The sequence below is a fragment of the Coptis chinensis genome, chromosome 3, assembly GCF_015680905.1.
Source record: "Coptis chinensis isolate HL-2020 chromosome 3, ASM1568090v1, whole genome shotgun sequence".
In the NCBI taxonomy this organism is placed as follows: domain Eukaryota; kingdom Viridiplantae; phylum Streptophyta; class Magnoliopsida; order Ranunculales; family Ranunculaceae; genus Coptis; species Coptis chinensis.
This window is the reverse complement of record NC_141458.1, coordinates 40,655,815-40,676,340: the sequence shown is the minus strand read 5'-3', so window position 1 is coordinate 40,676,340 and position 20,526 is coordinate 40,655,815. Positions and strand designations below refer to the sequence as shown.

The 20,526-nt window shown below is 39.4% G+C and overlaps 1 protein-coding gene and 1 pseudogene across 1 annotated transcript; one reads left to right on the top strand and one right to left on the bottom strand.

The window, feature by feature from the left end:
- The first annotated feature begins 2,827 nt into the window (after window positions 1-2,827).
- Window positions 2,828-3,851, top strand: LOC147509617 (uncharacterized). The gene has a single exon (XM_086601896.1). It carries the CDS (start codon window positions 2,875-2,877, stop codon window positions 3,691-3,693), a length of 819 nt encoding a protein of 272 aa, XP_086458022.1. The 5' UTR covers window positions 2,828-2,874; the 3' UTR covers window positions 3,694-3,851.
- Window positions 3,852-5,606: 1,755 nt separating this feature from the next.
- LOC147509616 (protein NRT1/ PTR FAMILY 5.4-like) lies at window positions 5,607-20,191 on the bottom strand (annotated as a pseudogene).
- Window positions 20,192-20,526: the final 335 nt, after the last annotated feature.

Below are 20,526 nucleotides of genomic sequence, written 5' to 3'. Positions count from 1 at the left end.
AAGGATTACGTTTAGGAAATCAAATTTTGTTTTGCAGGAGGGTAGGACTTATTAACTTTTTATGCAGAGACGTTGTCCTACCCTAACACGTAAGCGGTTATAGGTAAGATTTTAATTAAATTAATTTACTAGATATTGGGATAGAAATCTTACTTGGGAAGAAACTACACACCGTTTTGTAAAACGAAACTATCTTATCTTCCAAGTTGAAATGGTTGGTAAGGTTATATTTATTTATTTGAAAGATTGAATGTAGTACTATATATGTTATTTTAGTCTTACTCATATCATCAAATTCAATTTGCTGACCCATGTTTGCTTTGTTTTACAACATGGGTGTGTTCTTGGAAACATAGATGGTAGAATGCAGTGGATGAAGACGTTTCATTTGGATTCCTTTTGGAGCCTTACTGGTTTAAATTTTTTGAAGCGTAAAGTTTTGATTTGAAATAAATGTAATAGAGATGGTTAGTTATTTTTGAATTCGTGAATGAATAGTTGTTATTTCAGTTTTTAATTTGATCTCAGATTTTTATTGTCATGTAAGAGAATGGGTTATTAGGGTTAGTTTCATCCTAGGTTTTCAGATGAATGAATAAGGTGACGATTGAGATAATTATATCTTTGATAATTCTATGTTTTTAATTGTCTGGAAATTCAGGGCGTGACAAGTTCTTAGCACCTTATATATCTTCCTTTTCTTACCTCTTATTTTAACTTCCTGTTCAAGCAACTCGTCGAAGGTTCAGTTTTCAAATAGACTCTCGAGTGAACGGTTGGAAATTTAATCACCTCCTTAGTGCTTGTTCACTCATACTCCTCGCAGAGATAGTTATTCATTGGAAACTTCTCTCTTCTTTTTAACAAACTTAAGGTTTTGATCATTGAATAACCATCCTCGTTAGGTAAGGAATGAGGTCTCTATAAGTGGTTATTCCTTTTCTCTCTTTCTGTTAAATGACCACTCCAGGAGCACCAATGCAAATTCTTGGAGTTCACTCTTTGCAAACCTTTTTGCACACTTCTTCAGTGGTTAGTTAGAATGGATCGGAACAGATATAGATCTAGATGAAGTGGAGGTACCTGAAGATATTCTTTTAGAAGGAATAGAAAGGTGGAATGATCATTTAGTTGGTTTTTTTGATGAAAGGCTTCCATTTCCGGGGGTAAAGAAAGTTTTAATTTAGAACGAACATGGAAAACAAAGGCAGACTATGACCATTGACCCATCATCCAGTAGGGTGCCCGGTCTTCACCTGCCACCCAAACCCGCACCGACCCGAAAACAGCCTATCCTGCCCCGCCACTGTTTTTACGCAGTCGGGCTATGGGTGTAGGTTCTATGCTCAAACCCGACCCATCAAGCCGCCCAACCCGCACAATGTCAAAAGTCGTTGACCGAACTCCGTTGACCCGCACAATTTCAAGACTCTAACTCTAATATTTTTGTATTTTGTTTATATTTTCTTTTAACTTTTGTGGGAATTTGGGAGATATGAACATAAACTTATGAGTTCAACATCAATTTCAAATATTCAAGTTTGAACATTGGGCAAATATCAAAAGTTCAAATTCAACTTTCGAATTTTTTTAGTTTATATTTTATTGTTTTGTACCATAGATCCTCGCTCCCATCTTCATTTTATCATGCTATAGAAAATAATCAATTTACAAATGGTAAATCACGAAAAAGAAGTTTCAAATTTGCAGATATGGTTTTGGGTTCAAGTTCACGTTTTTTTTATTTCAGTTTATTTTTTATTGGTTGATTCCATTTTTTTTCTTTATGTTGTGAAATGGAAATATATTACTTACAGAATTAGAAAGTTTTTTTTGGATAAAATTGGGTTAAAATGATAATTTCTACGACCGGATGACCTTCCAAAACCCGTCCCCAAAGGCCGACCCCAAGAAGTTCCGAGTGATGATGGTGTAAGACACGACATCTTCAACCCGCCCCGTTGGGGACCACTGGATTTGTATCTCCTAGACCCATCCCAACCCGACCCATCACTATTTGACCCGCAGTTGACCTGCCCCGCCCTGTATTACAACCCTAGTTAGGGGTGCTTCAATGGAGAAAGGACATTGGTGGAAATGTGGAATAACCATTATTCCACTACCCTTTTACCAAAGGGGTGCCAATCTTGTTTTATGGGATGTAAATACCACCCCCTTAGAGAATAAGTTATGGATGTAGAATATAATCCACAGAATCACAGAAACAATGACGACTAATCATTAATGGATTGCATGCAGTTTCATGGATGTACTTCTAAGACTTTGCCAAGAAACTAAACCATCTTGTTTTTTTGGCTCCACCAATCCACATTCTGCACAAAATTACCCTAGCTAGCTAGTGTAGGTTTGCGTCAATAATTTGCATATGATTTGTCATATGACTCTATTCATCTAGCAGGTAGATGGAATAGATCAGTAGAACCAGAAAATATATGAGCAACTCGGTATCTAGAGTGTTAAATTATTTTTTGTGTAACAGGATACGTAGACAACAACTATCGAAGTGGTTCAACTGTCCCATTCACTCGTTCTCCATTGATTCAATACTTGTCTTTTTCTTTCAACGCAAACACAAAAACAAACACTATCATTTTTGTGTTGCAAACATACACACACAAAAGACAATTATGTTTGCCTGTTGTTGCAAGTAGACGTGTCCTACAAATGTTTTTTCCACTCATTTTCCCAAAAATTGCCCCATAAATAAGTGATTGTGAAAATGGAATGAGAAATTATGGAGGCCCAAAGGAAACAGGGCCCAATCAGTTAGGCTTTGAATTTTTAAAACAAGTCCAAAGCCCATCTGCTTTCAAGGAAAGAGCTAGAAACAAAAAAAAAAAAAAAAAAAAAAAAATGGCGACTGCATCATCATCCTCTCTTTCTCGTTTACTTCTTCGCACATTCTCCAACCCATCTTTCCCTCCACCTCGTTTCCCAACACTAACAAGACTTTTCAGCTCACGACCCAGACGCAACACTACAAAAACCATTACATTTTCTGACGCTGATGATGAAGATGAAAAAAACAACATTACCAAAGAAATGGAAAAGACTAAACTACCACCCCCTTATGACCCATTTAACAAAAAACCCGTAATCGAAGAACCAAATGATCCAAAAGACTTACAAGAAATATTCCATAAAATGAGGACAGAAGGACTTGTAAACAATGCTATAAAAATGTTTGATGCACTCTCTAAAGATGGACTAACACATGAAGCAATGGAACTTTTTGGTGTGATAAAAGATAAAGGAAATATGCCTGACGTAGTCGCGCATACTGCAGTTATTGAAGCTTATAGTAATGCAGGTGGACATAGTAAAGAAGCAGTGAAAGTGTTTCTTCGAATGCTTTCGAGTGGAGTTAAGCCGAATGCATATACTTATAGTGTGCTTATTAAGGGTTTGGCCAAGGATGGGAACCTAAAAGACGCGAAGAAGTATGTTTTAGATATGATGGATAAAGGGATTAAGGGACCAAATGTTGGGACGTATACTTGTGTGTTCGAGGCCTTTGCTAGGGAGGAGAAGGTGGATGAGGGGAAGGAGTTGTTGGAGGTGATAAAGAGTAAGGGGTTTACGCCGGATGAGAATGCAGTTAGGGATCATTTGAGCAAAAGAGGTCAGGTATTTAGTAGTGTTATGAATATGCTGTTTAACAAAGTAAATTAGAAATTTTAAGTTGTAATTGGTATGATTGGTTTGGGAGAGAGAACATATAGGTGAGCTGCATAGGTAGTATGATCTTATGAAGTTGTGTTGCTAGTAAAACTGCCTTTTGGCCTATCTATTTTCATCTATATATGTAGTATGTACTGTATGTTTCTGTATGATTACTCTGTTTCATTGTCTTGTATGTTTTAAGTTTAAGATTGTTTTTTTGTATTTGCTTGTTTTTTTATTTCCATAGAAAGTACCAGTGACAAACTTCAGCTTTTGATCATATTATTGATAAAATGAGGAGAAACTAGGTAGTTGAAATATGAATTCTCTAACTCTAGCAGGTAGAACTACCTCATTGAAGCCTGTTCATGACTCCGTTCTTGTTTGTCCATCCGTACTTGCCTCTCCCTCTGAACATTATTTAAGCCCTTCATAAAATCAGAAGAAACTTCTTGGGGAGAACATCTAGTGATAAAACCATTAAGTATGTCATTTGAAGTATTGTTTGTTCATCCATTAACTATGATGGTCTTGGTTTTAGAATTTATTAGACATTACATAAGTTAATTGGAGATTGCTGCTCATATATATGCTCAAAGTATATCGAACAGGAAGAACTGTTGCATGCTGTTGGTTCTTCCAAGGTGTTGGAAGGGAGTTACAACTTATAGGAGGTATTAATAAGCTAAATCTGGGTAGTAGAAGATTTAGGAGGAACGGTAGCTTCTAGTACAGTCCATGTTTACAGACTAAATCAGCCTCTTAGCTCCTAAAACCCTAAACCTCTGTTGCTGATTTCATTCAAAACATGAACTCTCATCTTCCCAGTTCCTACACACACACAGTCCATTCTATCTCCTTGTATATACCAGAAATCCAGAAGTTAAGCAACTTTCATTTTGCCATCAATCCCACTAAACAAGATAGTTTTCTTTGGTCTCTCAATCCAAGAGGTATTCTCACCTCTAAATCAGTCAATAAGGAACTACAAAAAGAGAAAGGTGAGGCATTCATCATAGGAATTGTTGGAGAATGTTTGGAGGCTGGATTTTACTTTTAAACTCCTATTCTTTATATTGAAAATTGCTCATGACAGGTTCTCTACCTGTTAATTTTTACTTCATAAACAGATAATATCTAGCTCTTCTTGAGTTCTTGTTCTCTTAGATCGAGCCATTCTTGTTCCTTTTGTGGATCACACGATGAAACTTCTGATCACTTATTCTACAAGGGTACTTATTGTTGTTGAATCTATAAGTTTCAATATTAAAATTCTTTGGATGATGATTTTCATCCTATGGGTTATGTGGAAGCCAGAAATAAGCTGAACTTTTCCACTAAATCACAACAATGTCCTAACACTTGCATTTGAAGACTATGAGCATGTTAAAATCTTTCTTCCTCATAAACCTAGTGAATCCTCTACAAACTTAAGTATCCCTTGGGTTGCCTCTTCAATGGACCAAATTAAATTAATTATGATGGCGCTGTCTCAACAATTATTTGGGACGGGAGGTTTTGGCTTGCCTCTTCAGTTTGATTGTTGATTTATTAATCTGTATTCTTTGATATTGGTAGGGCCCTATGGGCAGTCCATCACCATATTGTGCTATATGATCTCTGTGTTTGGTCCATGCTTTCTGTGTTTCTGTAAGTTAGCAGGTGAGAACCTCAGTTCTCTGCTGACTTGCTTTGTTTTGGTCCAATGCAAGTTGAGAAAATCCGCAGGACAAAGAGAAAATCAGTTTTGGGCAACAAATGAAGACTGAATATGAGTCTAAGTTTTTAACTGTTGACCGAATACGAATATAGAGATCACTTTTATAATTAAACTGAAAAAACCTATGAGTAGATCTGTAGATTTAAGCTCTTGAGTTTCATAGACATGATAGTGTCATAAAACAGTTGAACTTCCTGTGGGCTTACAGTGGAGCATAATCATCATCTACTTTTCTGTACGTAAAGCAATTCGCCAAACCTATAAATCCACAAAGCCCAAGCGTACTCAACCCTGCAAGCAGCCAGTAGAAGTAGTCTAAGTGAGCTCTATTAAGGTTATCTGCCAGCCATTCATCCCCGTTTCTGGAGCTAGCATACTGTACCATAGATAAGAACGCCACTAAATAAGCCTCCAACGCCAAATGCACTAAGTTGCATTGCAGACCCAATGCTTCTTATCTCAATTGGTATCTGGTCATAGAACAGCTCTTGCATCCCAACAACTGTAAATACATTTGAAAGTCCTGAGATCACATATTGTGGAAGTAGCCACCACACACTTATTGGCACTGTCATATTTGGTTGATCGAGTAATCCATGTTCTCGAGCAATTCGTACTCTTTTATTTTCTACTATAGCTGCAACTACGACTGAAAATGTAGCGAGAAACATTCTGAATCCGACTCTTTGAAGCATTGTTATCCCAGATCGGTATCCTGTGAAAGTTCTTACAGTTGGAACGATAACTTAGTCGTAAATGGGTATAAATAGTAGAACAGTCAAGCCTGTAAAGACTTGAAGCGATGCTGGTGCTATATGAAAGTTGTTTCCTATTGAAGTGTCCATTGTGCTTCCTTGTTTAGTGAAGATTGTGCTTCCTTGCACATAAACAATTCATCAAACAACTTACCAAATTGGTACTAAACGGAGAAGCAGCTTCGCTTCTTCCACTTGAGTCAGTGTACAAAGTCTCCACTTGTTTTTAGTTGCGCTCAACTAATCAATATCATCTATGATTGTTGCTTTGTCTAAGCATCTGAGATATTGTAACACTAAGGTACGAGTGCTAAACTAAACCATATACAAGATGCTCAAGAAATTAAATTACTCTTCAAGTGTTTATATTTTGGTGAGTGTATACTATTAACATGGGATGTCATATCTGATCAATGCATGTTTCTTTCAAATATTGTCATGAGACTTCCAGTTTTTGAGCATAAATCGTTTGAATCATATCATTATGTGAAAAATTATGGCTTCTACATGAAAAGGTGAGATCTTATGCACTGAAACATACATTGGTATTTCTCTTTTACAAGCGCATTTTAGTTCAACAACTAAAACTACACAGTTAATTCCATAATATCAAACTCAAGCTTTCTGCCAAACCTATATTTGATCCAAAAATCATGTAAAATTATTTAACCAATTGGTTGTGGCCATAGTTCGTGATTCCGAACAAAACTTCGGAATTCTAAATATAAAATTGAAATATCTGAAATTCTGAAATCATTTGAAATTCCGAATATAATAGGATTGAAATTCAATGAATTTCGGATTTTGGATTTGTTGGAATTCCAAGAATTCCGAACTATAGTTGTGGCTAGTTTTGACTTGAGATGTTAGACCTTAGAAGAGCTGTCTTCAAGGGTAATTTTTTTTGGTTCAATAAACTCTGGTAGAGTGATAGTAGTCTTCCTGGGGAAGGGACAGATCGAAATGGGTGAAAGTTGTCTGTCAATGCAACAAAACACATTCTCTATAAGCAAAAAAGGAAATTCCTCCTTGTCAGTGTACTTGCTTGAATTGGTTTGTTCGAAACAAGGTCTTAAATCCGGTAGCTATGCCACCTTCCTCTTCTTCATAACATTCTGCATTGCCACATCCCTCGAGACACATAGATGCCACTTACAAGCAGCTGCAACAAACACTTGCATGATCCTAGTAAACGGACTCCCTCTTGGCGTGTGTTGTCTGTATGACCCCTGTCCCCAATGAAATATAATTGACTGACATGGCCATTGCAACAGCTGGAATTGCAAACCCAGGCCTCCATCCGACATTTTCTTGAACATAGAATACAATAAGCATACCTGTTGATGCACCAATACATATCCCAAAATACCACCAATTAAAAAATGTACTCTTAGCTTTCTTCTCCTCTAGATTATTTTCGTCGAATAGTCAGCTCCAAAAGTTTGTAGACATGGCTTTTGCCCACCATGTCCTATAGCAACTAGGTACAGAGACAGATAAAATGGTACCTCACGTATTTGTAATGGAACCATCCAGGCTGACACTGTTAACACAACTAGTCCCTGCAACCAAATTGACAAAACTAACTCTTTAACAAAAAAGTTCAAGAGAAGAAGTCCCTTGAAAACAAGTCATCATCAAGACATCATATCAAGCTAGGCTGTTCTTGACTTCGGAACTTCCAGATGGATGGGGATGTGTTCATTTTATAGTCTACCGTTTGGATATTGTGTGTACATATTTTAGTAAATAAATATGTGACACATGGCAGTATCTTCTTAAAGTTCGGATATGGTCTTGGTGTGGGTAGAAAGTGTCAGAACACACTTCAAGTCCAAATCCTCTCACTTCCTAGGTTCGGAAGTGAAACAAGAAGAGGAGGCTCATAGGCTTTGGAACTAGTTGGAGTAGTAGGTTCGTATAACCAACTCTTAACTATGAACTCCAAATCCGGAACTCAACTACCAGGCTCGGAGCTCTAACTACTACTCTGAACCTAAACATGTTTTTATGTTGTTTAAGTCAATAAAGGAGACCTATTTGACTTAGGAAACATGGGGCTTCTAGAAGAGTCAGGATGAGACTTAACAAGAGATGGTTTTCTAGTTAAACACTAATTGGGAAACCGGCCTCATCTATTATTATAAATAGAATAGTTGAACTACGCTTTGAGTTTGATTCCTATTCACATGATACGTAGGCAACCATTAAAAAATGTGGTTCAACTCATCATCTTCTACATCTCTTCTTCTTCTTGATCCAATACTTCTCATTGTTCTTTGATCATCAACAAAATACTTGTGTTTTTAGATTAGGAAAAATCATCACACAATTGGCGCCGTCTGTGGGAACACCATACAAAATTGATTTGATTTCTTGGTGAAATTTTTTTCGTTCTAGGTTATCCTATCCACCAATTTTTCTTGGGTTTTTTGTTCTTAAAAAAATCTTCTTTTCTTCACTTTGATTCAAAATCATGGTTACTACAATAGCCAATGCAAATCAAGGTAATGAGGGAAATAATGAGATCATAACCCACATGTTACTGCTCAAAGACAATCTGAACGTAGCGGAGCTCGTCGTTTTAGGGAAGGGCGTGTAGAAGATGAGCCCAACAACGATACTCCCCAATCTACCATAACCAACCAAGCCGTTATGGATGCTGTGATGGCCGAACGTGGTCGGTAGGAGGCTCATTTGTGTGTTTTCCAAGACTACTACCGCACGAAGGAGGGTCGTTCACCTCCAAAGGTGTTGCCTATTGATGGAAACTCGAGGGGGCGTTCCGGCCACCAAGTCTCGACCATGGTGAGGGTTACGTCCCTACGCCTTATATCCTTTTACTTCATTGGGTATCATAGCGACCAACTAGATTTGAATTATAATCCAGAATTGGATCCAACCCGACACTCGAGTTCACACGGACCTGACATCTCTTGGTATTCAAGTTCTCGAGGTACGAGGGATGGACGTCCGAATCTGTTTTCCCGAAATCCACAACTATCAAGGTCACCATTTGTACGAAGAAGACTTTCAGTTCCAAGGGAACCTTCATTGCCTCGGAATCCCTCAGTTCTCCGATCCAGTTTTGCAAACTCCTCCACTCGATCTTGGGAACCGGAACCACATTATCATCGAGATGAGAACTACGATAGTCCAGGTCCAAGGTATAACAACGAGAGAACTCCAATTCATGAACCGACTACTCTTACACAACTCAAGGCATAAATACTGGAGGAACTGTGAGGTTCGAAACCAACCAAGATGGATGAGTCAGTTGTTCAGTCAGCAATCGAGGGAGACATTGGAACTCCTTTTTCACGACATGTTATGAGTGGATACATCCCCCATGATTATAAACCACCAAAGTTCTCTAAATTTAATGGCAAAGGAGATCCGGTCTCTCATGTGCTCGGTTATCGTCAATCAATGGTGGGTCTTTCTAAGAAAGATCATTATTTGTGTCGGTATTTTGCTTCAAGTTTGATAGACTCAGCACTCATCTGGTACACGAAGCTTCCCAGGGGCAATATTCACGAGTTTAAAGTGATATCCATCAATTTCATTGCGATATTCAATTGCAACCGACCCTACATTAAAACCGTTGATGCACTATTTGACATGAAGATCCGAAAGGACGAGCGTATTAGGGATTTCACCAAAAGATTTAACGAGGTTCAATTGCATGTTAACAATGTCGATGAGACCCTCGCCATTGTGGCCTTTAGAAAGGGGTTAGATCCTACTTCTGGTCTATACATGTCCTTGAAGAAAAAGAAGTTTACTAACATGACAGAGTTGCAGCCTCGGATCGATAAGTGTGCGGAACTGGAAGAAGACCAATTGGATAGGGAATCTTCTCATAAAAGAGTGATAACCAGTGTCACCTTCGCTCCTGTTGGTAGGAGATCTGCTAGTCATTATAATGATAGGAAGTTCGAGGAACCACAGTCGGAGCACAAATTAGTTGACAGGAATTCCTATATATCAAGATAAGTCCAAGAGACAGAAGACTGGTGACACGTTCGGAAGTAATAAATTACCCCCACAGGATAGGGACTTTACCACTTTAACTTATCCTTATGAGGACATCTTTGAAGTTAACCAGGAACAAGATGTTCATGAAAGATCCTCCAGCGGTGAATCTTGATGCTAACATGTACTGTTTCCAAGTAATGTTACACTACTCTTAGTTTCTAAGAGACAAAATTTTCACAAATTTGGATCTGCTTCCATTATCTTGGGGCATGATCTATGTCAATCAATTATTAATAAAAGTTATATTTATCTTTTCAGAGCATTGTTTCTTTTATAATTTGGATGTTGGGTGAGAGATCCCATATGTTGGCCAAAGTTGTATAAGAACCTTTAGAAAGCTTTCTCGGGATGATGAGTGAAAGATCTCATTTGTTGTTCCCCATGTGATGGAGAAAGTTTAACTTAACTTGGATTTTATCCTCCTAAGGGCAGTTATAATGTCTTATGCTTATAAGTGTCGGTTTATGCATTATATACCAGATCATTTAAGGACTTTACAGGAAATAATACAGGGGCGCACCTTACATTCCTACAAAGTCTTATTTCTTAACAAAACTAAAGGTATTTACAGGAATTGACACAGGGGCAAACCCTATTTTCCTACAAAACCTTGTTTTTCTAAGATTCGGAATACGAATTTGTATAAAATATAATACGACACTTTTGTCATTTTCCTTCAACGGTCGAATGTGTAACCGTCGTCTGAGAGAAAAGTGGGGTATCTGTGTATACATATTTATGCAAATAAGGAGAAAAGAACACCACTTCCTAGCTAGTCTGGAACTTCACGTTCGGAACTTGTCCAAGTTTGAAACTCCACTTCCTAGCTAGTTAGGAACTCCACGTTCGGAACTCCACTTCCTAGCTAGTCTGGAACTCCACGTTCGGAACTTGTGTAAGTTCGGAACTCCACTTCCTAGCTCGTTAGGAACTCCACGTTCGGAACTTGTCCATGTTTGGAACTCTACTTCCTAGCTAATTTGGAACTCCACGTTCGGAACTCCACTTCCTAGCTAGTCAGGAACTCCACGTTCGGAACTTGTCCAAATTCGGAACATCACTTCCTAACTTGCCTAGAACTCCACGTTCGGAACTTGTCTAAGTTTGGAACTCCACTTCCTAGCTAGTTAGGAACTCCACGTTCAGAACTTGTCCAAGTTTGGAACTCCATTTCCTAGCTAGTCTGGAACTCCACGTTCGGAATTTCAACTTCCTATAGCTAATAAGGAACACAGGAAGTTCATGTTCGGTACTGCTCTCTCGAGTAACAAACCCGAAACTGTTTTGTGGACTGAAGAATCCGAAATTGCATTGTCCAGTACTAAATTCGGAACTACTTCACCAATTGGAGAATTGAAAAACTAATTGGTGAGACATTGGAATTGAGAGCACACAATCAATTGATAAAGTCAGAACTGGTTCTTTTTACTTGGTCGAACTAGGAGTTATGGTTCGATTAGCAAACCCAAAACTGATCAAGACCGAGTTTGACAGTTCAATTTTTGAAGAAAAAGACGTGGTTGTTTACACCAAAAGCCTCAATTTTCTCTTGTACAAACTTAAAGAAGACAACCGAATGCAAAGAGAAAGGCGTTGTGTGGCGACCAAGCAGCTTCAACACCCATTAATGGTGGTTTCATAGAAAAGAAACAATCGAATCTTTAGACCAGCGTAAACTATTGGAGCCAAAATTTGAGCTTACGGTTTTCTTTTTGGCAAGATCGACAGACGTTGGATTGGATGTAAGCACAATGCTACAAACTTAAAGAGATATATAGGATGGGCGGACACAACCAAATTGGTTCTAGTGGCAGCAAGGATTTTGTGGAAATGGGTGCTTAAGTTTACATGCGGATGAGATAGTAAGTTTATACTAATAGAAACAAGCGGGTAAATAAGTTATACTAATAGAAACAACAAAGGAATTCATGAAGTATGTGAGAAAGTCAGGCTTCCGAATTTCCTTTATCTCAATTCCGGATGAGTATGGAATTCACCTATTTCGGATGTGGTTTGCAACTTCGCATGTGCTGATTTCTAAAGTAAAGTCCGGGTGAATTAATAAGAGTTAATACATGTTCTTATTTGAGAAAGTCTAATTTCTGAGCTTGACATGTGCTGCTTTAATAAGTCTGGATGGATTAGTTTGACATGTGCTGCTTTGAGTGATTTCTCAACTCCGGGTCATGGTGAGGCATTGGTACAGGTCCGGGTTATTATTAGATCATTATCATTATTAGGCATGCCAGTTCCGGGTCATTATAACACTTGGCAAGTCCGGGTCATTGGTACAAATTCGGATTCCCTTCTTAATCTCAATTCCGGGTCTTGTGCGGCATGTGCTTATTTTCTCAGGTTCGGGTTATAAGGTATGACAGGTTCGGGTCAATATAATTTGTGAGGCATGATAGATCCAGGTTATGATAAGGCTCGGTCCGGATCTTCTCAAGTCCGGGTCATATAATAAGACATGTCCGAACCAGGAAAAAGTTTAGTTCCTACACCTTGACACTCGTGATCTATTTATCCAAGTCCGGGTCACGGTGATTTGGAAAAGTTTTGATATGTTCACATCCGGGTTATTATAAGACAACTTCGGGTTATGGTTGTGGCTTGTCCGGATAACACAATTCTTTGAGTTGAAATAATGCGAGATTTTGGGCATAAATTCCAAGGAGAAAATCATGGTATATTGCTCAGTGATTTTTATGTGGTTCTACGCAACGTGCGCAAACACTTTTTATCTTTTTCCTTAAGGATTTGAGTTACAATCCATGAAGAAAAAAGGGGGGCATCTGTGTGTACATATTTTAGCAAATAAATATGTGACACATGACAGCATATCTTCTTAAAGCTCGGATATGGTCTTGGTATGGGTAGAAAGTGCCAGAACACACTTCAAGTCCAAATCCTCTCACATCCTAGGTTCGGAAGTGAAACAAGAAGAGGAGGTTCGTAGGCTTTGGAACTAGTTGGAGTAGTAGGTTCGTATAACCAACTCTTAACTATGAACTCCAAATCCGGAACTCAACTACCAGGCTCGGAGCTCTAACTACTACTCCGAACCTAAACATGTTTTTCTGTTGTTTAAGTCAATAAGGAAGACCTATTTGACTTGGGAAACATGGGGCTTCTAGAAGAGTCAGAATGAGACTTAACAAGAGATGGTCTTCTAATTAAACACTAATTGGGAAATCTCATCTATTATTATAAATAGAATTGTTGAATTACGCTTTGAGTTTGATTCCTATTTACATGATATTAAAGAACGTGGTTCAACTCATCATCTTCTACATCACTTCTTCTTCTTGATCCAATACTTCTCATTATTCTTTGATCATCAACAAAATACTTGTGTTTTTATATTAGAAAAAATCATCACACAGATATATTAGATTAACTTGTCGCTAAAGAGATGACAAGTTTCAACTTATATAACATGAGAGTTCAGATGTGTATTTACATTAGGAGTACGTGTTCCTAAGTCTGGTTTCCCACCTGCAGTGTGTTTAGGCCGGAACCAATGCAGAGAAGATCGTGCGTACAAATGCAAAGTAGGCTGCATAATAACTGTGAAGCATACCTCGCGTGCATTGAACTTCCAATGCAAATTAGACTGTGCATTAAAAAATTTATTGAATTACGAAACCAAGTCCTGTGACGCCATACTGCAGCACCTACTGAAAAGTACTTCATTTTGCATCATATTATTTAACTTTAATTCTCGTACGTGGTGGTGACGTCCCTTGACAATGTCATTAACATGTTACTCCACTGCAAAGTAGATTGTACAATTTTTCTTAAAAAAATGTCGATGCAAAGTTGACAATTCACTGAACTAATTCCAATGCAAATTATGCATTCATCTATTTATCGAATTATGAAAATTTAAGTCCTGTGACACCATATGGCAGAACCTACTAAAAAGTGCTACATTTAAAACACCGAATGCCAAATCTGGTCTTAATTCTTACCGCCTGAGTGAAATTGTTCTAATACCATGCACACATACCATGAAATATATCAAGGAAGAGATAAGAATCGTCTTAGATCGACCCAAGTAGGAATCTGCAATGAAGGCTCCAAGCATAGGGAAGAGTGATGTTGCACTAGAGAAACTGTTCAGGTTCTTTGCTGCGGTGGCAGTGGGTTCATGCAGAATATCAGTTACATAAATAATGAGATTGCCTGAAGCACCATACATTGCAAATCGTTCTAGAACTTCAGCTCCTGCATGTGACAAGAACATAAGTGTTGGAGTTATCCTTATATGAGGAGAGAAACGGAACTAATTCTGCGTGAATATGTCAGAGCGCACTTGCGCTTAGAGGAGGCGCACCTGCGCTCGTGCCGTAAAATCATTCTAGTGTTTTGGGAGCGACCTGCGCTTAGAGGAGGCACACCTGCGCTCTTGTCGTGGAAGCATTACAGTGTTTTTAGGCGACTTTCTTCGTAATTCGATTTTTCGTGAGCCTCGCTTTCAAAGAATCGCTAAATTTGGCTTTTTGATATAAAAACAAAATCAAGGTTTTGGAAAACCTAAGACTAAGAACCAGACAAAAACAAAGAGAGAGAAACCAATCTTGAAAGTTATTAAAATTGAGAGATAACATTTATAGAGATACAACCATGTAAAGAGATAAGAGTGATCTAGTAAGGTGAGAGACTAAAAGAGAGATTGTAATCTTCCTTCCCACTTTATAAAGAACTGGCTCTTGTGGAAGTAGGCATCATTGGCCGAACCATGGTAAATCTTTGTGTTGTGGTTTGCCTTTACTGCTTTGCATTATTATTTGTTGTTAATAGTTGTTTAACGAGTTGGGCATGTTAGTATAGGCTGTAGTTGATATTTAGATTTTGTCCGGAGTTGAATTGTTTCCATATATGAGTTATCTGTGTAGTGGGAAATCGATTGGTATTGGTATAATCCCCAACAAGTGGTATCAGAGCCTTGGTTAGAATAGCCTAGGGTGTTATCCGAATCTTGGTCAGAAGGTGTTTGACGAAATTCCTGAGAGAAGATTTGAGGTTAAATAACTTGTAGAGATGGACCATTCCGTGAACACTCGTATGATGAGTCTGAATAGGAAGAACTACACCATCTAGAAAGCCAAGATGGAAGACTTGATATACTGCAAGGACTTGGCACTTCCCATTGAGAATGAGGGAGTAAAACCGTAAAAGGCGATGAAATTTGAGTGGAAAAAGCTTGACGTAGCGATTGGATACATTCGACAGTGGTATTGACGACAGTGTCTTTCACCATGTGTCCCAAGAGACTATAGCCTTCAGTCTGTGGAAGAAACTCGAAGACCTTTATGAGAGGAAGTCGGGTGGAAACAAAGTGTTAGTCGTTAAGAAGTTTGCAGACACGAAGTACCAAGAAGGTTCTTCAATGTCTGAGCATCTTAATGAAGTACAAAATATCATCAATCAGATACATTTGATGAAGATCAATTTGGGAAACGAAGTTGAGGCTTTGTTTCTATTAGGCTCTCTACCCGAAAGTTGGGAGACATTAGCAGTTTCTCTACATGGAGTAGCCAATGATGGAATTGTTACCATGGAGATGGCTACCACGTCTTTGTTGAATGAGGATACTAGAAGGAGTACAAGAAGCAGCTCCTCTCACTCAGAGATCCATTTCACGAGAAACGGGGAGAGGTCGAAACGAAAAACCATCTCGTTCTAGAGGTGATGACGAAATAAATCTAGGGGTGAAGCTAGAACTCCTAAGGCGGAGAGGCAATGTTACTATTGTGCCACCAAAGGCCACTTCAAATATGAGTCGCGAACACGAAGAGGGATGAGAAGAATAACCGCGTGTACATGAAGACATGGTGCGAGGAACGGAAACACGCGGCGGAGATACTATCGCACTAGTCGGCGACCTGAGTGGGAATTGTGTCGGTGTGGTGTGTCTTGTCTTAGTACCTCATGTCGATATCTGAGTGGGTGATAGATACGGGAGCATCCTATCACGTCCACCACCACAGGGGGATTCTTCACTACCTACAAACCGGTGAATATGGTAAAGTAAGGATGGGTAACAGTGGAGTCTCGAAGATTATAGGCATTGGAGATGTTCATGTAGAAACCAATGTCGGCTACACCTTGACACTCAAGGATGTAAGACATGTCCCTGACATACGGCTAAGCCTAATTTCGGCTGGGAAATTAGATGACGATGGCTTTGTAAACTCGTTTGGTAACGGGGTATGACAACTGAGCAGAGGTTCCATTGTAGCAGCCAGAGGAAAGAAAACTTGCTCTCTTTACAAAACACAGGCTAGTTTGTGTAAAGCAGAAGCAAATGCGGCAGAAGAAGAAGCTTCATCTGAACTGTGGCACAAGAGACTGTGTCACATTGGCATAAAAGGGATGGAAGTTCTTGCTAAGAAAAAGGTCGGGCCAGACATTAAAGGTACACATTTAAATACATGTACTCACTGTTTGGTAGGAAAGTAACACAGGGTGTCTTTCCAAAGATTCCCGTCTCACAGAAAGAACACTGTCTTTGAACTAGTGCACACAAACTTATGTGGCCCTATGAGAGTAAAGTCCCACCAGGGAGCTTCGTACTTCTTGACATTCATTGATGATGCGTCAAGAAAGATATGGGCCTATAATCTGAAGACCAAGGATGAAGTACTTGGCGTGTTTGAGAAATTCTACAACATGGTGGAAAAAGAGATTGGGAAGTTGTTGAAGTGTATTCTCTTAGATAATGGGGGTGAGTACATTGGGCCATTTGAAGAATATTGCTAGAGTCATGGGATTCGTCATGAGCAGACCGTTCCCAAGACACCGCAACAGAATGGAATAGCAAAGAGAATGAACCGTACCATTGTAGAGAGGATGAGATGCATGCTATCTCACTCTAAGCTACCTAGAAGCTACTGGGTAGAAGCAATGCGTACATCCGTGCATGTGATCAACCTGTCGCCGGCAAAGCCTCTGAATAGTGATTATCCGCAGGAGAGTATGGTCGGTCGAGAGATGTTGATTATGGATACTTGAGGGTATTTGGGTGCAGGGCATTTGTGCATATTCCGAAGGATGAGAGATCCAAGCTTGATGACAAAGCCAAGCAGTGCATTTTTCTGGGTTATGGATAAAAAAAGTTTGGTTACAAACTCTATGATCCGATTAACAAGAAGGTAATCCGAAGTCGAGATGTTGTGTTCTTAGAAGACCAAACCATAGCAGATTTTGAGGAGGGTGAGAAGCTACAGACTTTCACCAATGATCTTGTTGATTCAGAACTAGAAGTTCCTACTGTGGAACGTGCAGAAGGCATTGAGAATGCAGAGAACCATGAGTTTGAAGCTCATGATGAGAATCCTATTGCTCATGATGGGATAGAACCTATTGGTATAGAAGATGCAGATGAGATGCATGAACCACCACCGAGCAAGCAAGCGAAGTGCATCTCCCGAGAGGCACCGCCAGATGGGGCAAGGAGGTCCGATAGAGAGAGAGACTAGCTTCAACCAGGTATCTACCACATAATGTCACGTCTTCTTTATCGGATGGTGGAGAACATATGTACTATCAAGAGGCACTTGAAGGTATAGACAAAGAAAAGTGGTTGAAGGCCATGCATGACGAGATGGATTCTTTGCATAAGAATCACACTTATGAGTTAGTTGAGAAACCCACAGGGAGAACAGTTCTCAAGAATAAGTGGATATACAAAGTCAAGCATGAGGAGAACAATCCTCACCCAAGGCACAAAGCTCGCCTTGTTGTGAAGGGATTCGGTCAAAGGAAAGGGATTGACTTTGATGAGATTTTCTCTCCTGTAGTGAAGATGACTTCTATCCAGGTGGTATTGGGTATGGCTGCAAGTATGAACCTAGAGGTTGAGCAGCTAGATGTTAAGACAACTTTTCTTCATGGAGACCTTGAAGAAGATGTCTACATGGACCAGCCAGAGGGGTTTGAGGTCAAAGGCAAGGAGCACCTAGTATGCAAGCTGATAAAGAGCTTGTATGGGTTGAAGCAAGCACCGAGACAGTGGTACATAAAGATTGACTCCTTTATGGCGAAGCAAAGATACAAAAAGTCTGCTTCCGATCATTGTGCGTTTGTTCAGAGATTTTCAGATGGGGATTTCATAGTGTTATTGCTGTATGTGGATGATATGTTGATAGTTGGCCCAAACATCAACAAGATATCCAAGCTGAAGAAAGACTTGAGTAAGTCCTTTGAGATGAAGGATTTGGGTCAAGCAAAGCAGATACTTGGGATGCGGATCACTCATGACAAAAAGAGTGGGAAGTTGTGGTTTTCTCAAGAAAGCTACATTGAGAAGGTGTTGAAGAGATTCAACATGGATCAAGTGAAGCCAGTCAGTTGTCCGCTTGGTGGCCAGTTCCGCATGACCAAAGAGATGTGTCCTAAGGGTGAGCATGAGCAGAGTCAGATGGAAAAGATTCCTTATGCATCCGCAGTGGGCAGTTTGATGTATGCCATGGTGTGTACTAGACTGGATATTGCTTTCGCCGTTGGTGTTAAGCAGATTTCTGTCAAATCCGGGTAAAGAACATTGGGAAGGTGTTAAGTGGATATTAAGATATCTTAAGGGCACTTCCAAATCGTGTTTGTGCTTTGGTGGAAGTAAGCCCATACTTGAAGGCTACACTAATGCAGACATGGCAGGTGATGTTGACTCGATGAAGTCTACCTCCGGTTATCAGGTTACTTTTGCAGGGGGAGCAGTTTCTTGGCAATCTAAGTTGCAAAAGTGTGTTGCCCTCTCCACTATAGAAGCCGAGTATATTGCAGCCACTGAGTGTTGCAAAGAGATGCTATGGATGAAGAGGTTCTTCGATGAACTAGGGCTAAAGCAGAAACAGTTTGTAGTTCTATGTGATAGTCAGAGCACCATCCACTTGAGCAAGAATCCGAGTTTTCATTCTAGATCCAAGCACATACACGTGCGTTATCATTAGATTAGAGAAAGTACTTTCGAAGACAAGCATTTGTGTATCGAGAAGATCCATACCGACAAGAACGGGTCGGGATATGATAACCAAAGTCTTACCGAAAGGTAAGTTTGATATTTGTTGTGCTTCCGCGGATTGTAGCGCTCTCCTCCCGGTTGATTTGGAAATTGCATGGAGGTATCCCCTCAATGTTCGGAGGGGGAGATTGTTGGAGTTATCCCTCACATGAGGAAAGAGAAACGAAGCCGATTCTCGTGAATATGTCGAGCGCACTTCTCGAGGAGGAGGCGACTCTGCGTGCGTAAAATCATTCCGGTGTTTTGGGACAAGGCCAGAGGAGGGGACCGCCCTGCGCTCTTGCCGTGGAAGCATTACAAGTGTTTTGAAGCACTCGCTCATGTCCGATTTTAAAGTGGGCCTCGCTCACGAAACCATGAAATTTGGTTTTTTGATATAAAAACAAAATCAAGGTTTTGGAAAACCTAAGACTAAAAACCAGACAAAAACAAAGAGAGAGAAACCAATCTTGAAAGCTATCAAAATTGAGATATAACATTTACAGATATACAACCATGTAAAGAGATAAGAGTGATCTAGTAAGGTGAGAGACTGAAAGGAGAGATTGTAATCTTTCTTCCCACTTTATAAAGAACTGGCTCTTATGGAAGTAGGCATCATTGGCCGAACCACGGTAAATCTTTGTGTTGTGGTTTGCCTTTACTGCTTTGTATTATTATTTGTTGTTGATAGTTGTTTAGCGAGTTGGGCATGTTAGTATAGGTTGTAGTTGATATTTAGATTTTGTCCGGAGTTGAATTGTTTCTATATACGAGTTATCTGTGTAGTGGATAATCGATTGGTATTGGTATAATCCCCAACAATAAAGAAAGTTGAGAGGCATTATTGTAAGTTCGTAACAACATAAGTGATTCATTCAGTCCAAAAAAGGATTTACCGATTAAGTAAACTGAGGATGCCCATCCTCCTATAATGGATTTTTCTTCAGAGCCATCAAGAAGTGGGGATGTCACAGTGCTGGCCATTCCAATGCAACCTCAGCTAAGTTTTAGGAGAATGAAACGCTAAGAATGCATATACATGTGACCAAAGGCTGAACTGTTTTGAAACTTTTCTGTAAAATCGAGGTAGTGAGAAGTTTTCAGTAATAATAAGGTGGCGCAAAGTTTGGTTGTTCTGTCACTCTCTACTTTTTACACTTGGAGTTATTTCGTGCCCATCAGGTGAAATGTGTATGTTGCTCAGAATATATATGATGTCATCAGTTTAATTTTTCTATTGAAGATATTAATAGGATTCATCTTTTTGGCTACGTGCAAACTAATGAAAATGGCACTTTGTAAGCTTGTTTGAGCAAACG

What these genes read in the sequence shown, in the direction of transcription:
- LOC147509617 (XM_086601896.1), top strand. Translation starts at nt 2,875, where the DNA reads ATGGCGACTGCATCATCATCCTCTCTTTCTCGTTTACTTCTTCGCACA.